This window comes from Varanus komodoensis, unplaced genomic scaffold, assembly GCF_004798865.1.
Source record: "Varanus komodoensis strain SLA01 unplaced genomic scaffold, ASM479886v1 scaffold1, whole genome shotgun sequence".
NCBI lineage: Eukaryota > Metazoa > Chordata > Lepidosauria > Squamata > Varanidae > Varanus > Varanus komodoensis.
The window spans coordinates 2,270,828-2,290,292 of record NW_025335268.1 but is presented as its reverse complement, the minus strand read 5'-3'; the positions used below and the strand labels follow the sequence as shown (position 1 = coordinate 2,290,292).

The window sequence follows — 19,465 nt, the reverse complement described above, 5'->3', positions numbered from 1 at the left end:
CTGGACTGCAAGGCGATCAAACCGGTCAGTCCTAGAGGAGATCAACCCTGACTGCTCTTTAGAAGGCCAGATACTGAAGATGAAACTCAAATACTTTGGCCACCTAATGAGAAGGAAGGACTCCCTGGAGAACAGCCTAATGCTGGGAACAATAGATGGCAAAAGAAGAAGGGGACGGCAGAGAATGAGGTGGCTAAATGGAGTCACTGAAGCAGTTGGTGTGAGCTTAAGTGGACTCCAGGGGATGGTGAAGGACAGGAAGACCTGGAGGAATGTTGTCCATGGGGTCACGATGGGTCGGACATGACTTTGCGACTAACAACAACAAATAATGTAGACAGGCAGGGGGAAGTAGATTCAAGCAGTTGCCAGGAGTTGCATAGCTAGCTGCAGGATTCTTGGAACTGTAGTCCAAGTCATCAGGAGGGCACCAGATAGCAGAAGTCTAGAGACTCCTCCTGAGCAGGCAGTTTGGCCTGTTGTAACTTCTACTGATAGTGCAACATTGTAGCACTTAGGTTCTAACAGTCTCAAGGCTGTAGCCAAAGAGATAAAAGGCCAAGAAGCAGGAGGTGATAGGGACATACCTATAATCATATATTTAGTGGAACTAACCAAGCAGGCTTTTGGCTGAAGGCTTCTAGTAGTCTCAAATGCCTGTTCTGTTGGCATATTCTCTGCTTTTGTGTGCTAATTGTATGACCAAATACATCAAGCCCCTCCTCTGTATAAAGGGAAATAAAGTACCTCTTATAGTTCAAGATATGGCTTTACTCTGCTGGTTTTGTAAATAAAGCTGATGATTACAGCTGCAATTCCAGAGCAGCCAGAGAAAGGGAAAACAGGAAATATAATGCAGAAAGTGGAAAATACTGTAAATTGAATTTGACAGCATTTGATGGCATTTGATTATTCTAGTCACAGCCAAACAATGATATAAAGAGTAATATGAAACAGAATGTGTTACTGCCTAGCAGACTCGAAAGCAATAAACCTTCCTCCAATGTGACACAATCACTTCACAATCATAATTGTAGCCTGTTTGATACCTCTGAGTACAGCAGAAGGGCACTGACTGACATAGATACATTTTGTTTTTTATTTAAAGTGAAATGAAAATGGCGTGCTGGGGCTCCAGATACAATCGTTATATTCACCTACATAGGCATGAATCACTTGGCAGTTATTTCAGCTGAAGTTTAAATGTGCTTAGACAACAACAATATCACATCTTTCTCAGATAGCTGTGAAAAAAATCAGAAATATGTAAGGACAGAAATGGGATGTAAGCATGCAGTTCTTTTTTCATGCGATGCCCACGCCTAGCCTTAGACTGTTATAGCAAGAAGCCTGCAGTATTTCTAGAGGATGTTATGGTATGTAATTTCTTTTTCATCATTTGCTGCCACTGCCTTGCTGTCGTTTATATACCAAACTAAATTTATTTAACCCACAAGTGGGTAGGCAGCTTTTCATTAAAACTGAAGGATGTATATTTGCAAGAGGTTAGAGTTCTCTGCTAACCTTCCTGACTTGCAGCTTCCCACCCCCAATTCCAAACCTTTGTTAGCTAAAGCTAACAAATTCTTTATTAAAACAAAATTGTGGTGGCAATATTCATTCATTCATCACCTGTACACCATTCTTTAGTATACTTATGCTCGATAACTGTATGTGTTGTGTGTATTATACTCAGGGTGGCTGATACAATAAAACAGAACAATAACAAGTAATAAAAAGCAAACAAACAGCAGTTAGAAAACTGGCAGTAGTAAGAGTGGCACAGTTTAACAATTAAAAGTCTGAGAAAATAAAAGCTTGTTGCCTTTTTTGAATGCATTTATCCAATGGGCTTTTCTTTATCCTATCTGTAACATTTTTAACATGTTGTAGAAATCTGTTTCAAACACCTTGTAGAACTGAGTCAGATGCTGAATGGATAGGAGGTGGGAATGGAATGTATAAAGTTCTCTGGGTCACAATAAGCTTTCAGAAAATGGGCAGAAATATGGACAGGAATGCAGACAGAATTATTATTATTGATTGTATCTGATTATTATTAAAGCCAATATCCAGAGCTTATCTGGACCTTTTCCACATGGGGTTGTGGTGTGGATTAAGCACAATATTAGCTATTTTAACTCCCAGCTTTTGTCTGAAGGTGTGAGTTGATATAGCATATACCTTATCCACATGTAAGCCGTAGATGAGGAGGCTCCTTTCTTGACTGGAACTCTGAACATGTTCTAGTTTCTACATTGTAAAGCCGTACAGTTTGAACCTTTCACTGTACTATTTGGAAGTTTCACTGAATGCATCAAGGGTAGCACCTGTTTCCAGCACCCAGCTCATTCGGTACATGCATAATTGTTGGGATCTGCTTTCTGTATCACTTAGAAATGAGCATGGACCAGATTCAGAAATCTATACATTTTCAGACCAGCAATGTATTCCATAGAATACAAAAATACATTCTCTTACATGCACATATTTCAAAACTGAAAAGAAAAATGAGCACATTTCAAAATGTGTATAAACAATGGATGGATACATCCAGTTTGAAAAAGTACACCAGATTGTGCATCCATCGCCCCACAAAATCCATGTTAAATGATCTCTGGGTTTTTTTAAAAGCCTATATGGAGCCAGCACAGAATGGACTTGGAAAATGGAGGAAGTCTATAGACAGAAATAGTCCTGGCAGAATCATTCATCACAATGTGAAAAGACTCTAGTTTGAGAATTAAGGAAACATTTGCCTACCCACAACCAGACAGCAAACCACAGAATTAGTTACACCACACTCCACCCCACAACCCACAGAATTGTATCTTCTGTTTCCAGCTCTCCTGTTATCAGAATAAATATGTAAAATATTCCAGCTGTGTTACTGGCTATATATCTTGCCTTGACAAAACTACCTATCAGAACATCTCAACATGAATGAAGGCAGCAAACCATAATATGCAGATTCAGTAGCAGTTAACAGTTCCTAAAAATGACATCTTTCTTTATGCTGTTCACCATGTGGAGAAAAGCTTCCACTTAAATGAGCAGTTGAATTCAACATCTTCAGGGTATTGAAATGATTAGAGACTGCTCAAAGTTTATTCTTACATAATATTTTCTCTCTTTAGCACTACAGATGGAACCATTTACCCAGCCATAAGTTTCTTTCATTAAATATTCAGTGGTAACACGATCTAAACATTTTAACTAGACTACAGTATTCCGTTTGCTAGTAGAACTGCTTGTGGTTGGTGACATATTTGATCTATTCATTCAGAGAAGCTGCTTATCATATATTTTCTATGTTACTAAACGCTGTTTATCACAGATTTCTGTGTTACTAAGCGCTAATTTGTGAATCCAACAAAGAACTGCTATAGCAAATTGAGATGCTGTGCTGTGCAAACTAAGCAACTAAGCTGTGAAAAGAGCTCTGCTGTGCTTAAAATTTTGTTGTTGTTGTTGTTGTAGGGATTTTTACTTTGTTTTGTTTTTTGCTTTGACAAATTTTCATAACTCATTAGCAGGGCATTTATGCCTACAGTTAAGCAAGGACAGAAACCAGAGGTAGTCAGTGTTGTGTGAACTTGATCAGAACCCCTTATTGGCTACAGCTGATACAGCATTTGTGTGGGGTATGGGTTAATTCCAAAAATTGAGAAGCCCTGGTTGAGTCTCTGCTCCAGCCTGCATGTTGGAGAGTGACAGGAAGGGCCTGTGGCAGCACTTGGTGTGTAGCAGCTATCGTGTAGAAATTTGTAGTCCTCTATAGGAGTAACCTTCTGGGAAATGGGCTGTCACAAATCCTGCCTCTTCAAACAGGATTTGCCACAGTGCCTCCAATACTTCTGATCAAAATTATTATGATTATGATTATGATTGTGATTATTATTCTAGCATTATAATCATACATTGCTATCCAGAAAGCAAAACCCACACTGCAATGAGCCCCATCAGTCAGGAACTAGATCAAGTGCATAGCAATGTAAAATACCATACAGCTAGGTATGGCGCTGGCCAACTCCATTTCTGGGGCTCCTTTTTATGCCCAAGAAGACTAGAGAAGCAATCCTCCCTTCTCTACAGCCTCTGCCCCTGAAACCCAACCAGCTCTGCTGATTGTCTCTAGGTTAAGAGTCAACAGACTTCCGAGTGCTGCATGGCACTCTGGACTACAAGCTTCACTGTGTATATGAACTAATTATGCACTGAAAAAGAATAAAAAACCAGCAACTTATATTGACAGGATATTTTTAAATGACTGCTGTGGTTTTTAAAATAGTACCTACATGTGTTTATTAATATATAAATGGACTATGTTCTACAAATGTAAAAGTGTGGGCTTGCCAAAGAAAAATTCCATTGTTCATATGGAGTCGTCATGACAATTGCCCAGTATGCAACCTGATTCCAGTGTAGGAAATGTAATATATTTGTAATTGTACATGGCAGATAATGTAATTTATTCATTGGGTAGTTGGCACAAGGGCAAATATGCTTTAACTTACTCAGAGCACTTGAATCTCAGTTAAAAGAAAGGAACGTACCTGCCTCCATTTCTCAACTTCATAAACCTTTCACTAATCATTTTTCCTCATATACAAGACTTGATTTTATTGCCATTGATTGATTTTGTAACTCTTTCTGGAAGTGATTTGCCAGTTCCTCAAGAGCAACTGTATTTTTTTCTGAAGGCTATCTTCTTCATCAGCAAAACAGTTCTTGGTTGGAAATGTCTATCTTGCATTTGTCATAGTAATATCTAGCATTTATAGTGCACTTTTGAATAAGTGCTTCATGTAATTACCTTATTAAACCCTTCAACAACCTCACAAGTCAGTCTTATTATTCCCCTAGTACAGATGTGGGACTGAATTTGAGATTGGAGGGGTGGAAGGACTTCCAAAAGCCCTTGAGTGAGTAAATGGTAAAAGTAAGATTCAAACTAAACTTTCCAATTTATAGTGTAAACTCTCTGTTAGCTACTATGCTATACAACATCTCATTGATTTTGGATCTCTTTCAATGTATACTTTATACATGACCCTTTCAGATGATTGTATATGATATATTTATAGTTGTTATCCATGCAAAATAATGGATTAATATCACATAAATATGCCAAATACTATATACTGCATATGGTGAGTTATTAATTATGCACTTCGTGTTGCGAAAGCAATAAAATAAGTCTCAGCTTGAAAAGAAAGGAAGTATTTATATATTTCAGTTCTTCCATACACAATTCTATCACAAATTTCTAGGATTTCTCTGGGAAAACAAACAATTATACAAAACGGGTAAAATTGTTTTCTCCCCAGCACTTCACATTGTCTAGAAATTTCTAGGCAACCCAAGAGAATAAATTTACAGTAATAGAGACAAGCACATGAAGCAACATCAGCTGAAAGGGTAGATGAATTTTTGCAGAGTTGTCACGTTGTATCACTTCTCTGCAAAACTGAAGTCTCAATATGGGAAGCAGAATAGAGAGAAGAATCAAGGCTGCACATGTAATCCACAAAGTAAAATGATCCTTCCCCACTCCACATTCCATTTTGTAAAGTATGGACTGCAAATATGCTTCATATGTCTGTGAAGGTAACAGTACTAAGGAAAAATTGCTATTGGGATATGAGTACTTGGATAAATCTCTATTAGTCAATCATTTGTTGTAAAACTGAAAACAAAATTTCATAACCTGAGGTAGTGAAAGTATTTTGGCAACAAATTATTTAGGCTTGTTCCCATTTGTAAAACCATCACCTAGATAAGGGTACTAAATGATTTAAAAAAAGATAATTGCATAGCTGTTCAGGGCTTCTGATCAACTTTTAAGAAAGTTCACTGTTGCTGTTACAGAAAGAAGCCTACAATGATTATTTCCTCTTTTTTAACTTTTACTTCTTTGAAATTTAGAAAGGTATTTCATAAAATAACCTGTTGACCAGACGACAAAGAACCTTTCCTTCTGTGCAGTGTTAATGAGAAACAATTGATAATATTAGATTGTAATGATTTTGAAGTTTGTACTTCAATATCAAATAACCTCTTCTCAATTTGTAAATCAGCTGTTCTCAAATGATTTATTTATTTCATTCTGCTTCTATGCTGTCCCATAAATGGAGGTTTCTCTGAGAGGCTAACAAATGCTAAAACTAGCATATACTAAATACAATCAATAAAACAGATAAAAGCAATAAAATTAGTAAATTATAAAAAACACACAATAAAAATTATATTAAGATTATATAATGTTTGTGTGACTTTCAGGCACCTTGTGGGCACTCAAGAAGAACTTCTTGTGTTCATCTGGTCTGAAGGTGCTTTAGAATTTTTTGATGCTACAGATGTTCTTCAGCCCTTCACCGAGTACGAATACCGCATCAGAGCTCAGAATTCCAAGGGTTCTGTGGATAGTCCGTGGTCTTCAACACAAACCCAAGAAGCTCCACCTCAGGGCATGAAAGCTCCTTGGGCCCAAGCAGTAAGCGCTTACTCTGTACTCCTGAACTGGACTAGCCCTGCTTCTCCGAATGGTGCTATTTCACAGTACCGTGTTGCCTATCAAGAAAGACAGAGTGATCCAACATTTAGCACTCCGGCTGTTACGGCACTAACTGTATCGGTAAGTATTAGAAAATCAAACAAAGTTTGCAGTCTTGTTCTGACTAATTTAAGGAATTGGTTTTGCAAATGCATAGTTTTCTTTTCTAGGCTCATTATAGTTTCAGAATAGATACTTATGTTTCTCCCCTTCAAGAAACTATACCTCTAAAATCTAAAACGATGAAGGGGCTGCAACAACTCCTCAGTGTGGAAAGGTTTAGAAATAAGGCTGATAAAAGTAGACATGATAGAGATGTACAAAACCATGCATGGGACATATGGTAGATGGGGACATCATTTCTCCCTCTCTAAGAATACTAGACCCAGGATCATTCTATAATGCAGACTTATGGGAAATTTGGGACAGATAAAAGGAAACATCATTTTACGCACTGCATGTGTACTGTACACCGTAACTATGGGATTCACTTCCATGAGATAGAGCGATGGCCACCATTTTGGTAGATCTGGAAGATTCAGCCAATTCATGAAAAATAAAGCTCACAAATGGCTACTAGTCTTGCTGGCTCTATCCTATTTCTAGTAGCAAGGGCAGCATGCTGGGAAGATAATTCTAGATTTCTAGGTTTCTGCAGGCAACCAGTTGGCTAGACTAGCCATGCTTATGTCTGATCTAGCAGGGCTTTCCCTGTTCTTAGCTGTTTAATTGTATCAACTTTAGTAAGTTGATTAATTACATGTAAACATGAGTAAAATAAAAATTCTGAAGCCAGACACATACTTTCTTTGTTTTTAGTTGATGTCTATGTATGCCATGGCAGGCATAATCCAGAGTTTCCCATCACTCATAACCCTATCCAAGTGTTTCTTCCTGAACCTATACAGTAGCAGGTGTGGGAAGCCTGTGATTTTCCAGTTGTTGGATTCCAATTTCTGTCAGCCCCATTCAGCATGTGCCAATAGTCAGGGATGATGAGAGCTGGAGTTCAACAACATTTGAAGGCCACATATGTTCCACATGTTCCATACAGAGAGAAGCAGGCTGTATACACTAGCCTGACATCCAAAATTCACATGTGAAGCAGTCCTACCCCAGCTTTACCACACTGAGTGTAACTAAGTGTGTCTAGTTGAACACATGAAGAATCCGCCCTGTGATCAAGAACTGGTAGCACAGGATTCCCAGACTCAGGGAGGATCTTAAGTGTATTCAGCTGAACACACAATTTCCACTCAGTGTGGGAGCATTGGGCTGGAGTCGGCATGTGTGAGGATGCTGAAAGTAAGAAGTATGGCCAAGTCTGCACTTTCCTCCACATTCAGGCAATAAAGCCTGACTTGGCCTCTAGTTTTCTATTAAAAATTAAATCTGCTTCTGGTTAATTGGAAGCAATTAAGTCTATCAAAATGCTTTAATCAATTGATCTAACCAATTAATAGATTAAATGTTGGAAGTTCTAAAATATGTACATTGTGAATTACCTAATTGTTCATGTATTCTTATGATTCATGTGCAAAGATGAGGCAAAGTTACTTAGCCATCTGCATGTGAACTTCAGCTCAGCTCAATCTCAAGTATGTCTTCTCAGAAGTAAGTTCCACTAACATTTTTGTGCTAGTAGTTACATTTAGGTCTAAAAATAAGTACAATCATAGCAAAATCTATTTTTTTACCCCTAAAATGTTTTTCTTTCCTCATTTGAAGTGCATGCTGGTTGAAGCATGATAGTAAAATTAACATTAGCTGACGCCTATGATTTATGTTTAGTAATTAAGGAGATTTGCCTCATAACTCTTCAGAATCAGAAATAAATCAACTACCACAAAACATAGCTTTTACCAATAGTAACACCTGGCACTTATATACTGTAGCTTGCAAATCTTAATGAATACAGTAACTTGGAATTTGATCTTATGTTATAAATGGCAAAACTGAGGATAAAAAACAGTAGTGTGACTCTACTGTGAATCTGATTTCTAAAAAATGGTAGTGTCATCAAAGATGGCATCAGACTCACATAATTTTAAAAAATAGCTATAGGCCATAGTACTTTCTGTAGGGGGGTTTATAGTGGAGGATACAGCAGAACCCAGATAAGAAGTCATCTGTCTGTTGCCCCTGCATCTTAATTTAAAATGGTGGAAATGAAATGTGCCGCCATTCTGGTACTGTGTTCCTCAGTGGCAGTGGTTCTCTTTAGGATCTAGAGACAGTTAGTACACTTGTAGGTAAAGATTAAAGAGCTTATTAGTAGACTATAGAAAAGAGATGACAAAGGGAAGTTAGGTTATTTGCTTTTTGCTATTGGGAACTCCTCAAAGAAATGACAGTGGATCGAGCTCATGGCCAGCATACAGCACCTTCTTCAGCTAGGACTGTATTGAGGTCCTGCTCTTGGAAAGATTGCCTAACCTTGTATAGGATTTTTAGTGTTCAGCATAATCATATCTGGATTCTTTAACCTAGACAAAATTAATGTTTTGGTATAACTAATGGGGAAATAATTTGAAAGGAGAACTGCACATGTATCTTGGATATACTCATAACAGACAGTCTTAGCCAAGCCCATCTGATGGGGAACAACACATTCAAGTTAGCCATTGTTCTGCCGAGAGCCACCTGGTCCCCAGGCCATATCTAGTTCAAACTCAACCAGTGTAACAGCTAACTAAGCAAATAACGTATGGCCAACAGATAACTGAGTGACCTTCCCAGGCCTCATAGATTAAACTCAAGCCTATCCAAAAACAAGATTAATTAACAAGCTTCTCATCGAGTTGTAAACATCATTGGTACTGGATACCAGACAAGCAGAAAAGAGCACAGAACAGCAAACTCAGGCCCCACAGGAGAAATGTAGCACAAGAATGACCATAAAGAAAAGGACCAAACAGGAGGACTGAAGGGTCATGTACAGCTGTCTTCTCATGATCACAATGGTCTTCCAGCTTTTTTCCATTATACACTCCCATACCACTCCTGGGGCCAAGTGTATCTAGATAGATGGATAATTCAGACATATTCTACTATTTAATCTTAAAGAACCATGATATACATTTGTGCATATGATCTGAATATCATACTTCAAATTAAAATTATCAGAATATTCTGTTCTACATTTATATTACCTGAATACCATATTTTATATAAGGTTTGTGAGCCATCTTTCTTGGCTTACCTTCTCCATTTCCAACCTGTCCAGTTGCTGAAGTCATCAGAGGACTCTCTTGGTGATTTCATATGGATCCATGGCCTGACTGATTTCACCAAGAAGAGAGCCTTCTGTGAGGTAGCGCCATTTCTCAGGAATTTCCTGCCTTGGGAAGTTGGGCAGGCACCAAGTCTGTGCTGTTTTTGATGCCTGCTGAAGACATCCTTGTTCCAGGAAAGCTTTCTTATTGACCAGCTGCAGGATTGATGTTACCTTGTTTCAAATTTTGTGAGGTATTGTTTGTATTCTTTTACTTGTTTTAACTCTGTAGTGTTCACTGCTCTGAAATTTGCTTGGATGTGGAGTGGTATAAAATGTTATAACTACATAAATAAATCATGAGACAAGGATTAGAGGGAAGGAGCTGTCGAGGCTGAAAAGGATCTGATGCATGTTGGAAAGGATCCTGAATTCCATTTCTTCAGTGGGGCTTTCTCCCTGGGAAATATGCTTAGCATTATAACTTGAAATATTCTCTGCAGTCTTTGAAAAGTTGGCAAGTCTGGCTGTTTAATAAGCAAAGAATTTGCAGAAGGGTGTAATCTCTGCTTCCATCCATTACTTCTCTACGTCATGGCATAGTTGAGCATGAAATATCTGCATTTTCCCCATGATTCTTTGCACCACAGAAATTGATTCTAACCCCACCCCACCCCACCCCACCCCACCCCACCCCAGACTTCAGAATTAATCTTACAGTCTCTTGCAATGCTTTTGACATCTTTTCTCTAAGGTTAAACAATGGCTAGAACAAATGGACAGTTTCTAGTTTTTTCAAGATTATAAGTACTGCTTCTCATGTTGCTCAGCTTCAAAATTCATCTCTCCAGTCATGCATTGAACTGTCTTCCACACCATGCCAACAACAACAGAAAATATCCAAGATGGTTGCATTGAGGGTAATAAAATGCACCAAAATGGCTTTTTAAATAATCTTGCCACAGTATGTTTCTTTAGTGTCAACATTTAAACGCCTTTTAAATTAGTATGTTCTTGGCACTGGAGAAACATTACCCTGGAAAACCTGAACTAGAAAAATATATCAGAAATATATGCATGTAGACTCAGTATGGTTAACATAGCACTGGTGCATGTTTTTTCTGAGTGTCCTGGATTTACTTTTAAATTTCTTCATATTTCTAATTTTAAAATGTGGGATAGGAGATGCAGTTCCATGAAAGTTAAGTCATGAAAAAATCTATAACCTCCAGCATGCCTATTGCACCTTTAATACAGTTTGCCTTTTCAGAGTAAGACCTGTATATGATTTTGTTTCCACTTAGACTAGCTTTACATTAATTTATATTAAAGGAGTGCTTTATTGCCCCAAGTATAATGTTGCACACATTGGATGGAACTCTTTGTTTAGAGGTGGGAAAAACTCATTGGGCATATATAATCCAGGTGCCCCTGCTGCTTTTCCACCTGTTTACACAGCAAGTAAGAATTATCTGCCCATCTTGCAGAGTCAATAGTTAAATGTATTATAAGAATCACATCATTAGTGTCTAAAAGTCATCAAAATACTGATAACTTTCTGAAATTCTATGCATATTTTGCTCTCCTAAATACTTCCAAATCTGCTTGAAATTTTGCTTTGGGCAAAATTCCCTGCTAACATAGGTCAACTGCAGATGCTCTCCATACCAAAATTAGGAGGAGTTCTAATTTTATCAGAACTTTTTTCAGTTTCCTTTAGATTTCCTGAGCCAAGTGTTGAAATTTAGTGTGAGTTTTGTTTTAGATGAAAATTTATTTCAGTTCTAATTTGTAACTTAATTGGTATTAAGTCCCTTAATAAACAATGTGCATGTATATGCATTCAGATCCACAAGACACTGAAATGTTGCTTTTTTTCAAATTACTACATTGTAGAAATAGTTTCTGCATGACATTGCTGATGCACCCTTAATTGCACATTTGTGAATGAGGCATTTTAATTAAAATGTAATTTTATTTAAAGAACTAGCATTCCAATGATTAAACTTATGCCCCTTTAAAATATAGCTTACGGGGTAGTAGGCTAAATCATTTAATCTCTTAAAGCATTTCAACTGAAGCTCTCTCATGGGATACACCATTAGTCATTCTTTCACACAAGCTTCTACACTACTTTGCAAGACTTAAAGTATAGAACAGGCTCTGAGCACTGCTCTTTATTAAGTCAGTTAAATTCCACAGATTTATGGAGTGCTATTTAACTTATGGGGGCAAAAGGCACTTGTGCAAATGCACATCTGATTCCATCAGTGAGCAAAGGATGAAAGTTACCTCACTGGTCCCTGCTTCCCTACATAGATTGTATTCAATTATATTTCCACATATACTTAAGAAGCCTTCACATTATTACCAAAATGCTAACAACTTTGCAAGCAGTGTACGTTGTATGACATAGTGGTATAATCAAATGCATCAAAACTTTGCAGGATAATAGCTTTTTCTGCAATGATCATTGTGTAGGGCAGGTGTGCTGAGGTGCAGCCCACCCAAGAACAAGGTAACATGTTCAACAAGAAGGGGTCTCTCTCTCTCTCTCTCCTTGCTGTCCCAAAGTTCTTGCAATCCTTGAAAGTTTCCAGGCCCATTCATGCAACTCTGCTTTGTCCAATACAGTTTGGTGGCCAACTCATTGGTTCTCAAGAAGGATGGAGCAAGGTTCATATGCCAGCAGATGAGAAATAATTATAGCTGTGCCCATAACTGAAACAGAGCCCATATCCATTCACAATCTGGTCATTTAGACAATTACTGCTCACATATAAATGCTTTGAGGAGATGGTGCCAGTCCTTCCTACTATTTTTGGCCTCTTGAAGGCCTCCAAATGGCTTGCTTCACCCACATTTGTTTCCACTCAACCTTTCTTCTCTCCCATTCAACCGCTTGCGTCTGCATGCAGAATGGCAAACCCATTTCTCTGCCTCTTTTTTAAGATGAAGCAATTAGAAAACAAATTTGAATGCAAGATCTCACAATCCTATGCAAGTGCACTTGGAATTAAGTCCCAGGTTACCTCAAAGAACACCTCTCTCTGTACCAACCTCTCTCTCTGCCTTAGGCCATGGAGGTGTGCCTTCTCTGCAGTGGCCCCTGCTCCATGGAATGATTTCCTCTTTGAGGTATGTCAGGCCTCAATTCTGCCACTTATCTGTTTGCTTGGCTTTCCCCAGCTATGAGCTATCTTAGTACCAACCCCATATGTGTGCATGTGTACATAGACATCTTTTGTAACCTGCTCTAGTGTTTATTTCAAATAAGGAGTGTATAAATATTTATAATATTCAGTGTGGCTTGCTACTTAGTATGCACATGGATTGCAGATACAATAGGGTAAATTTATCATTATCATCCACATATGCAGCCTAAAAGTCAAAGATAAGACCATCTTTGCCTGCAAGCTCATGATCCAGTAGACGGGGAGCAAAAGGAACAAGGAATGCAAAGGAAAATGGGAAGCAATCAGGTTCAGGTACCTGATAGATTGGCCATTTAAATATAAGTAGTTATATAGCAGTGCTTTTACAAATAAGAACATGAATGTGTAAAATTAAATACATATTGCTCAATGAGGTTTTTTACTACCCATCTTTTCATATACTGTGGAACACATCATTGCTTTTCAAAAACCTATAGAATTTTTTTTAGCAAATAAAAACATTCTGCTTGAGAGCTGCATGTGCCACTTAATTTTGGCAACGTGCTACTTAGCAAAGACCAAAGCTGCAAGTGGCAACAAAGGGGCAAATGTTAATTGAACTGCTGTGCTGCTGTTAGCATGGAGAGTAGCCACCAGCAGAAACAAGATGGCTGCCCCAGACATGCCCTATTAGAGCTAGAAGATCACATCCTTAGCTCTGCAAGGGCTTATGGGTTATGAGGAAATCATACACAGATGACTAATTTTTTTATGGTTCACAGCCAACCAAAGTGAAATTCAGCAGCTGTTCAGGACAAGTGACCACTCTAACGGCTGCAATATAACCCACTAAATAGAGAGGGAATTGCATGAGAGCAAGAGGTTAGCAGTGATTATCGGCAGGTGAGTGCTTTATTGAAGTTGAAAGACCATTAACATTGATGGAGTAATTATTTCAACTTGAAAGTAATTACCTTGATGGGTGATAACTTCTCCAGTGTTCCCAGATTGGATTGGACCAAACAATTGTGAACTCCTGAAGCCTAGAAAAATATTACAACAATACTGCAATGTTTAAATTGCTAGAATCACTGATAGAGTATTTTAATCGTGCCTAACAGTGGAGATATTTTTAACTTACAGCACCACTGAACTCTCAAGTGGAGAAACATTTGCTTTCCAATACAAAAGAAATGACCGACACCCAACGAATTCGTCCAGATTATTCATGTTAAATTCAGCTTTTAAGATGCAAAGCCCAGTTTCCGCATGGGATTGCTGACCCTAGCTTCATTGACCTTGAACTGATGGTATAAAACATGCTGTTGTATCTTTAACAGCATTGCTAATAGCCTTGTCTTACAAGAGCTTGATAGAGAAATATGGAAGAGGTATACCTTTTAATCAGAGCAACTTTCCAAATTTGTGAATATATTAAATCTCCAGATTATTTTTTTAGTGACTGTCAAGGATTGTACATGCATATTTTGATATAAACAGGCATGCACAGGTGGCTGAGTTGGGTTGTGTTTGCTGCTGCACCCTTGATCTCCCATTTATTCAGTGATAGCATTTGCATGGAACTATAGTGATCTGGTACCATAGAGACTAGATGGCCTTAGATTGTATGTGTAGTAGCTTATGTATATGTATTCCATTAAAATGGTGTAGTTGGATGTATGGATGTCACAGACCAGTCCAATATGAGTGTCCCGAATCAGGTCCCTACCTCTCCTAAGCATGTAGCTGGATCCAAGGAGCTCAATGTGAGCTGTTCACCGAGCATCAATGGCTCATATTTTCTGGGCCTGATTAACCAGTTACAACTAGATCTACATCACATCTATTGTCCCATCTATAGCTGAGACTTCTTCCTGATGAGCAGGCCCTTGCTCCTGAACAGACTCTTCTTTCTGAATAGATCTCAGGCAAAAGTGATCTCCTTTCGTCAGGTAGGGACTCTGACAACATGCTAAGCATCTCACCTGCCCATCACCACCAGACCTCTGGGACAATAGTGAAGAGTCAAAAGCAACAGCAGCCAGAAGGGATTCTAGCAACCTTAGGTGAGACATTTCTACAAAAAGACTGCTTGGGTTGCCCTATATCTTCTGTGGGAGTGAAGTTTGGGCAGGAATTCAATTCCTTTTCCAGAGATCTTTTGAAATTAGAATCCTTTAAAGTCTATCTAACCTTGCACTTCATTTAGCTGGGAACATAACAGTAATGCATTTCAGAGCATTCATGGTGGTTCAAGCAACTTTTTAAACTTTATCAGAAAATGTATTAAAATAAGATTTAAGAAGTCAACAATTGAAAACCATGTCACAATGGTCTTAAATTGCAAGTTAGAAGTACAGGTCAGCCTCAGATTAATTAATAAAAAACTTTTCTAAACAAGGAGGTATTTAGAACGGTTTCAATGTTATCACCAAAGGAGCCAGGCACACTTCCTGCAGAAGGGGGTCCCGTCCCTTCTCAGGGCTACCATGGAAAAAAACCTATCCCTTGCTTTGCACAACCTCATGCCAAAGTGTCAATCAATTTCAAATTGATTCATATAGGTGGGTTCCTACAGGTGTTGTCAATCCTTCAAACAGCCTGGTTTCTGGTTTTAAAAGTAATCATCCACCCTTTAAACTGGGAACACACCAGCCTGCAGTGCAGCTGGCATGGGCTCCCACAGCCACCAGGAAGTTATACCCCAGCTGCAGGTTCTGAGCTGTCTTTAAAGACATGAATGGCTGTAGCAAAGTCTACAAGGTTCTCTAGATAGGGGCACAGTTTGTGAATCAGTCTGTTTGTGAATATGTCTGACAACTGATACCACCCGTATATTGCTAGATAGTGCTCAGTATAGTAGGACCCTGAGCTCCATATTTGGTCCCATGGGGGAGCTCCACCCCATCTGGCACTAGGCTCTGCCCAAACTATGTTGTTCAATTCAGAACACACACAAGTGGTTTTCTCAGCACAAAGGAGTGCAAGCTGGTCACTATGAGCCTTTGATGGTTCATTCTGATTACCTGAGTTAGGAAACAGTACCTGAGCTGACATAGTGCAGAAGGAAGTGTGGTGGAGAAATAAGATTTCAGCTCTAAAATGGTTTCATACCTATGGTAAGTTATGCTAAGCACAACCATTTGCCACATGCACTTTAGTTGTTGAGCCAGCCCTTTCATAGCTGTCAGTTACTCCCAAGTACCAAGGAGCTGGGCTGAGATGGTCATATTTGTGGTTTGAATCCTTTCCCCATTCTAAGTAGAGTCTCAAACAGGAATACTGACTAAAACTACAGTATATGCTATGCTAGTCCTGAAGTTGCATCTGACCCATCATGACCCCCTGGACAGCATTCCTCCAGGCTATCCTATCCTCCACCATCCCTGGAGTCCACCTAAGCTCACACCAACAAAACTACAGTAACCTCCCAAAATTCCTCAGGAAACTGTATGGATCCATCAGTTTCTGCGGATGTAGATGGGAACTGGTGCTCTACCCCTGCAGGGTTAAAAGCAGATAATAGCTCAAATGTGATCAAATAATAATACATCCCTGACCACTGAGCTATTACTTGTTCCTGTATTCATGGATTATTGTCTCCTGAACCTGTACTGGAAACCAATCCCAATGTGTGTTCAGCCATATGTGTTGAACTAGCTATTATTTAAGACAGTCATTGTTGTGTGGTGGCCATGAAATCCTGAGCCATCCCAGACAAGTAAGGTCCCCCAATATCATTAGCTTTGGAGTTCTCAGTACCACTTACAGGTGATTAGGGAGACTGCAAAACATGGTAGATGGTACACCAACAGAATCCACATTTTATCTTGAGTCCTAATGCCAAGTACAGACATTGGTTAACTGTGGGATACGACCTCTGAGCAGAGAGATACAATCTTCAAACAGAATTAGCCTGTTCTACCTCCTGTTGTCCCTTCAAACTGAGGTTGGTGCAGTGCTTGGTGATCTAATGGATAATCTGGATGAAATTTGCAACTTTCTCAGTTCTACATGCTGGTTATGTTCATGGGTTAGGCCAACAGATATTCATCACCTTCCCATTGTACAATCTGACATCAGCAGCCCCTTAAAACCCTATAAACACCTCTTTCCCACCTCAATGCAAGCATTTTTTTTTTCTTTCTTCACATGCCCCATCAACCAAAGGGCATCTATGGACACAGTTTGAATCACCATGTATTAGTCACAGCAGGAGGTGGGCTGTGTAACCACTTGTAGTGACTGTCGGATTTCGGTGGTAAAAAAGATTTACACTTTAATGGACAACACTGTACACCTGTAAGTAATTCTGGGTTTGTGTGGATTTGAGTTTATTTTTCCCTACATTGCAAAAACAGGTAGGGTACTGAGGATATGGAACAGAGCACTCCTGGGAAGGAGCTAAAATGGAAAGTGACACAGATGGATTGGAAACGGGATGATCCAACTGTCCCCAGTTGTGATTCTGGCTTTTCCCCAGCTGTTTCATAACCAAAGATACAGACATAGATACCTACAATGCAAATACTGGTTCAGCTATCAGTCTTTCCTGTACTTCATGCAGGTTTTTCTAACGAGGTGCTGCATGTGAACATGCATATATTTATCTGTGAGTTTGTCACCAATTGTATTTAATTAATGAAAAGGGAATTAAATTGAAGTGCAAAGCTGCTCCCCAGTTGTGATTAATTTTGTGAAGCATTGATATTTTCTACCGGGAATGTTTTTTTCTAACATTTGTTGCTCTACCACAAGGTGTTTTAAATGAACATAATATGAGTATATGCATCCTTTAAAGCAGTGGTCTTTCACTTGTCTAAACTTGATACCCATTTTTGACTTCCAACTTGCAAATGCAAATCCCTTTCAAATGTTAACTTTTTTGAATATAGGGCAGACAGGTACAAATTCTTCTTTGGATGTATAGTATATGCTCCTTTTCCACAAACAATTCCCATTGCATAGAGAATAAAATGACTTTAAGATCCAAAGCACAAAGCACTGGGGGTAAAGTCCACAGTCCCACAAGATGATGGTGGTGGTGGTATCTCAGTTCAGCACAAAAAAGCACTGGTTGCAAAAGGAGACACTGTGAAATTCTGATGCTATCCCGACAGCTTCACAGAAAAGCATCCAAATCAACCTCTTTCACTGGGCATCTTCACAGACCCTGTTCTCCGTAACTCTTCAGAAGGAGGAGGGAGAAGCAATAATGTAGTTTATGCATTTCTGCTCACAAGTAAAAAGGAGTGGATAAGGAGTGGCCACAACTGAGGAGCAGGTACTCCAGATCCAAAAGGATCTGGACAGACTATGGAAGTGGTGAGGAGACAACAGGATGGCGTTCAATGTGGTAAGTGCAAGGTCTTGCACTTGGGGCATAGGAATAGCTGTCATAAGTACAGGTTAGGGGACAAGTGGCTGGAGAGCAGCACTTGTGACAGGGACCTCGGGGTACTGGTTGACTGCAGGCTAAACATGAGTCAGCAGTGTGATGCGGTGGTCAAGAGGGCGACCGCCACCCTTGGTTGCATAGCCAGAAGTGTGGCCTCTGTATCAAGAGAGGTACTACTACCAGTCTACACCACTCTGGTGCACCCACAACTGGAGTATTGTGTTCAGTTTTGGGCCCCTCATTACAGAAAGGATATAGCCAGGTTGGAGTCAGTGCAGCGTAGGGCCACAAGGTTGGTGGCCGGTTTGCAGGGAATGCCCTATGAGGCGAGACTGAGGGAACTGGGCCTCTTCAGCCTGGAGAAGAGGAGACTCAGAGGGGATCTGTTGGCGACATACAGGTATGTGAGGGGATGTCACATGGAGATGGGTAAAGACCTATTCTCCCCTGCAGAGGAAGGCAGGACTCACTCCAGTGGAGCAAAGTTCAGGGAGCCAAGGTCCCATTTGGATGCCAGGAAGCACTTCCTGGCAGTTAGGACCCCGAGGGTGTGGAATGGGTTTCCACAAGAGGTCGTTGAGGCCTCATCGGTGCGGGTGTTCAAGGATAGGCTGGACCTCCACATGGTGGGCATGTCGTGAGCGGAGCCGGCTGGTGCCGGAGGTCAGACTAGATGGCCCAGGAGACCCCTTCTGACCCGCTCTGTTTCTATGTTTCTAACTCAGGAGTAATTCTCCAAAGAACAAACATAAATTAAACTGAACCCCTCCCTACAAAGAAATCCCCAAAAGAGAGTCAAAAGCACAATGACAACTGCACACAGCCCAAAGTTAGTTTAGTAGGGGAAATATTTTGAATAAAAAATGTATATAGTTGCATCCTGGACTTGACTGATGTGGCCCCTTCTTTTAGTGCATCTTGCCTGACCACTGTTGCTGCTGCCATTTGGTACCCTGGGCTTCTGCATGCCCTAGACAGCCACCCACTTTGCCTCTCCCTAGAAATGACCCTGCTCCAGAGCCTGCCTCTTGGAAAGAATCGGTGTATTAGGACTGAACACAGTAGCCACATTCATATAATGATATCTTGACTTTACAAGATGAGATATGAATCTCATGGCTCTGTATTCAGTTATTGTCCTT

General features: G+C 39.6%; 1 protein-coding gene across 1 annotated transcript in view; it reads left to right on the top strand.

The window, feature by feature from the left end:
• USH2A (usherin) overlaps nt 1–19,465 on the top strand; it is a 579,889-nt gene that overhangs the window by 484,681 nt on the left and 75,743 nt on the right. The window contains exon 60 of the mRNA XM_044449731.1: nt 6,283–6,637. Within this exon, the coding sequence (XP_044305666.1) occupies nt 6,283–6,637 (355 nt within the window). The remainder of the gene's footprint in view (nt 1–6,282; nt 6,638–19,465) is intronic.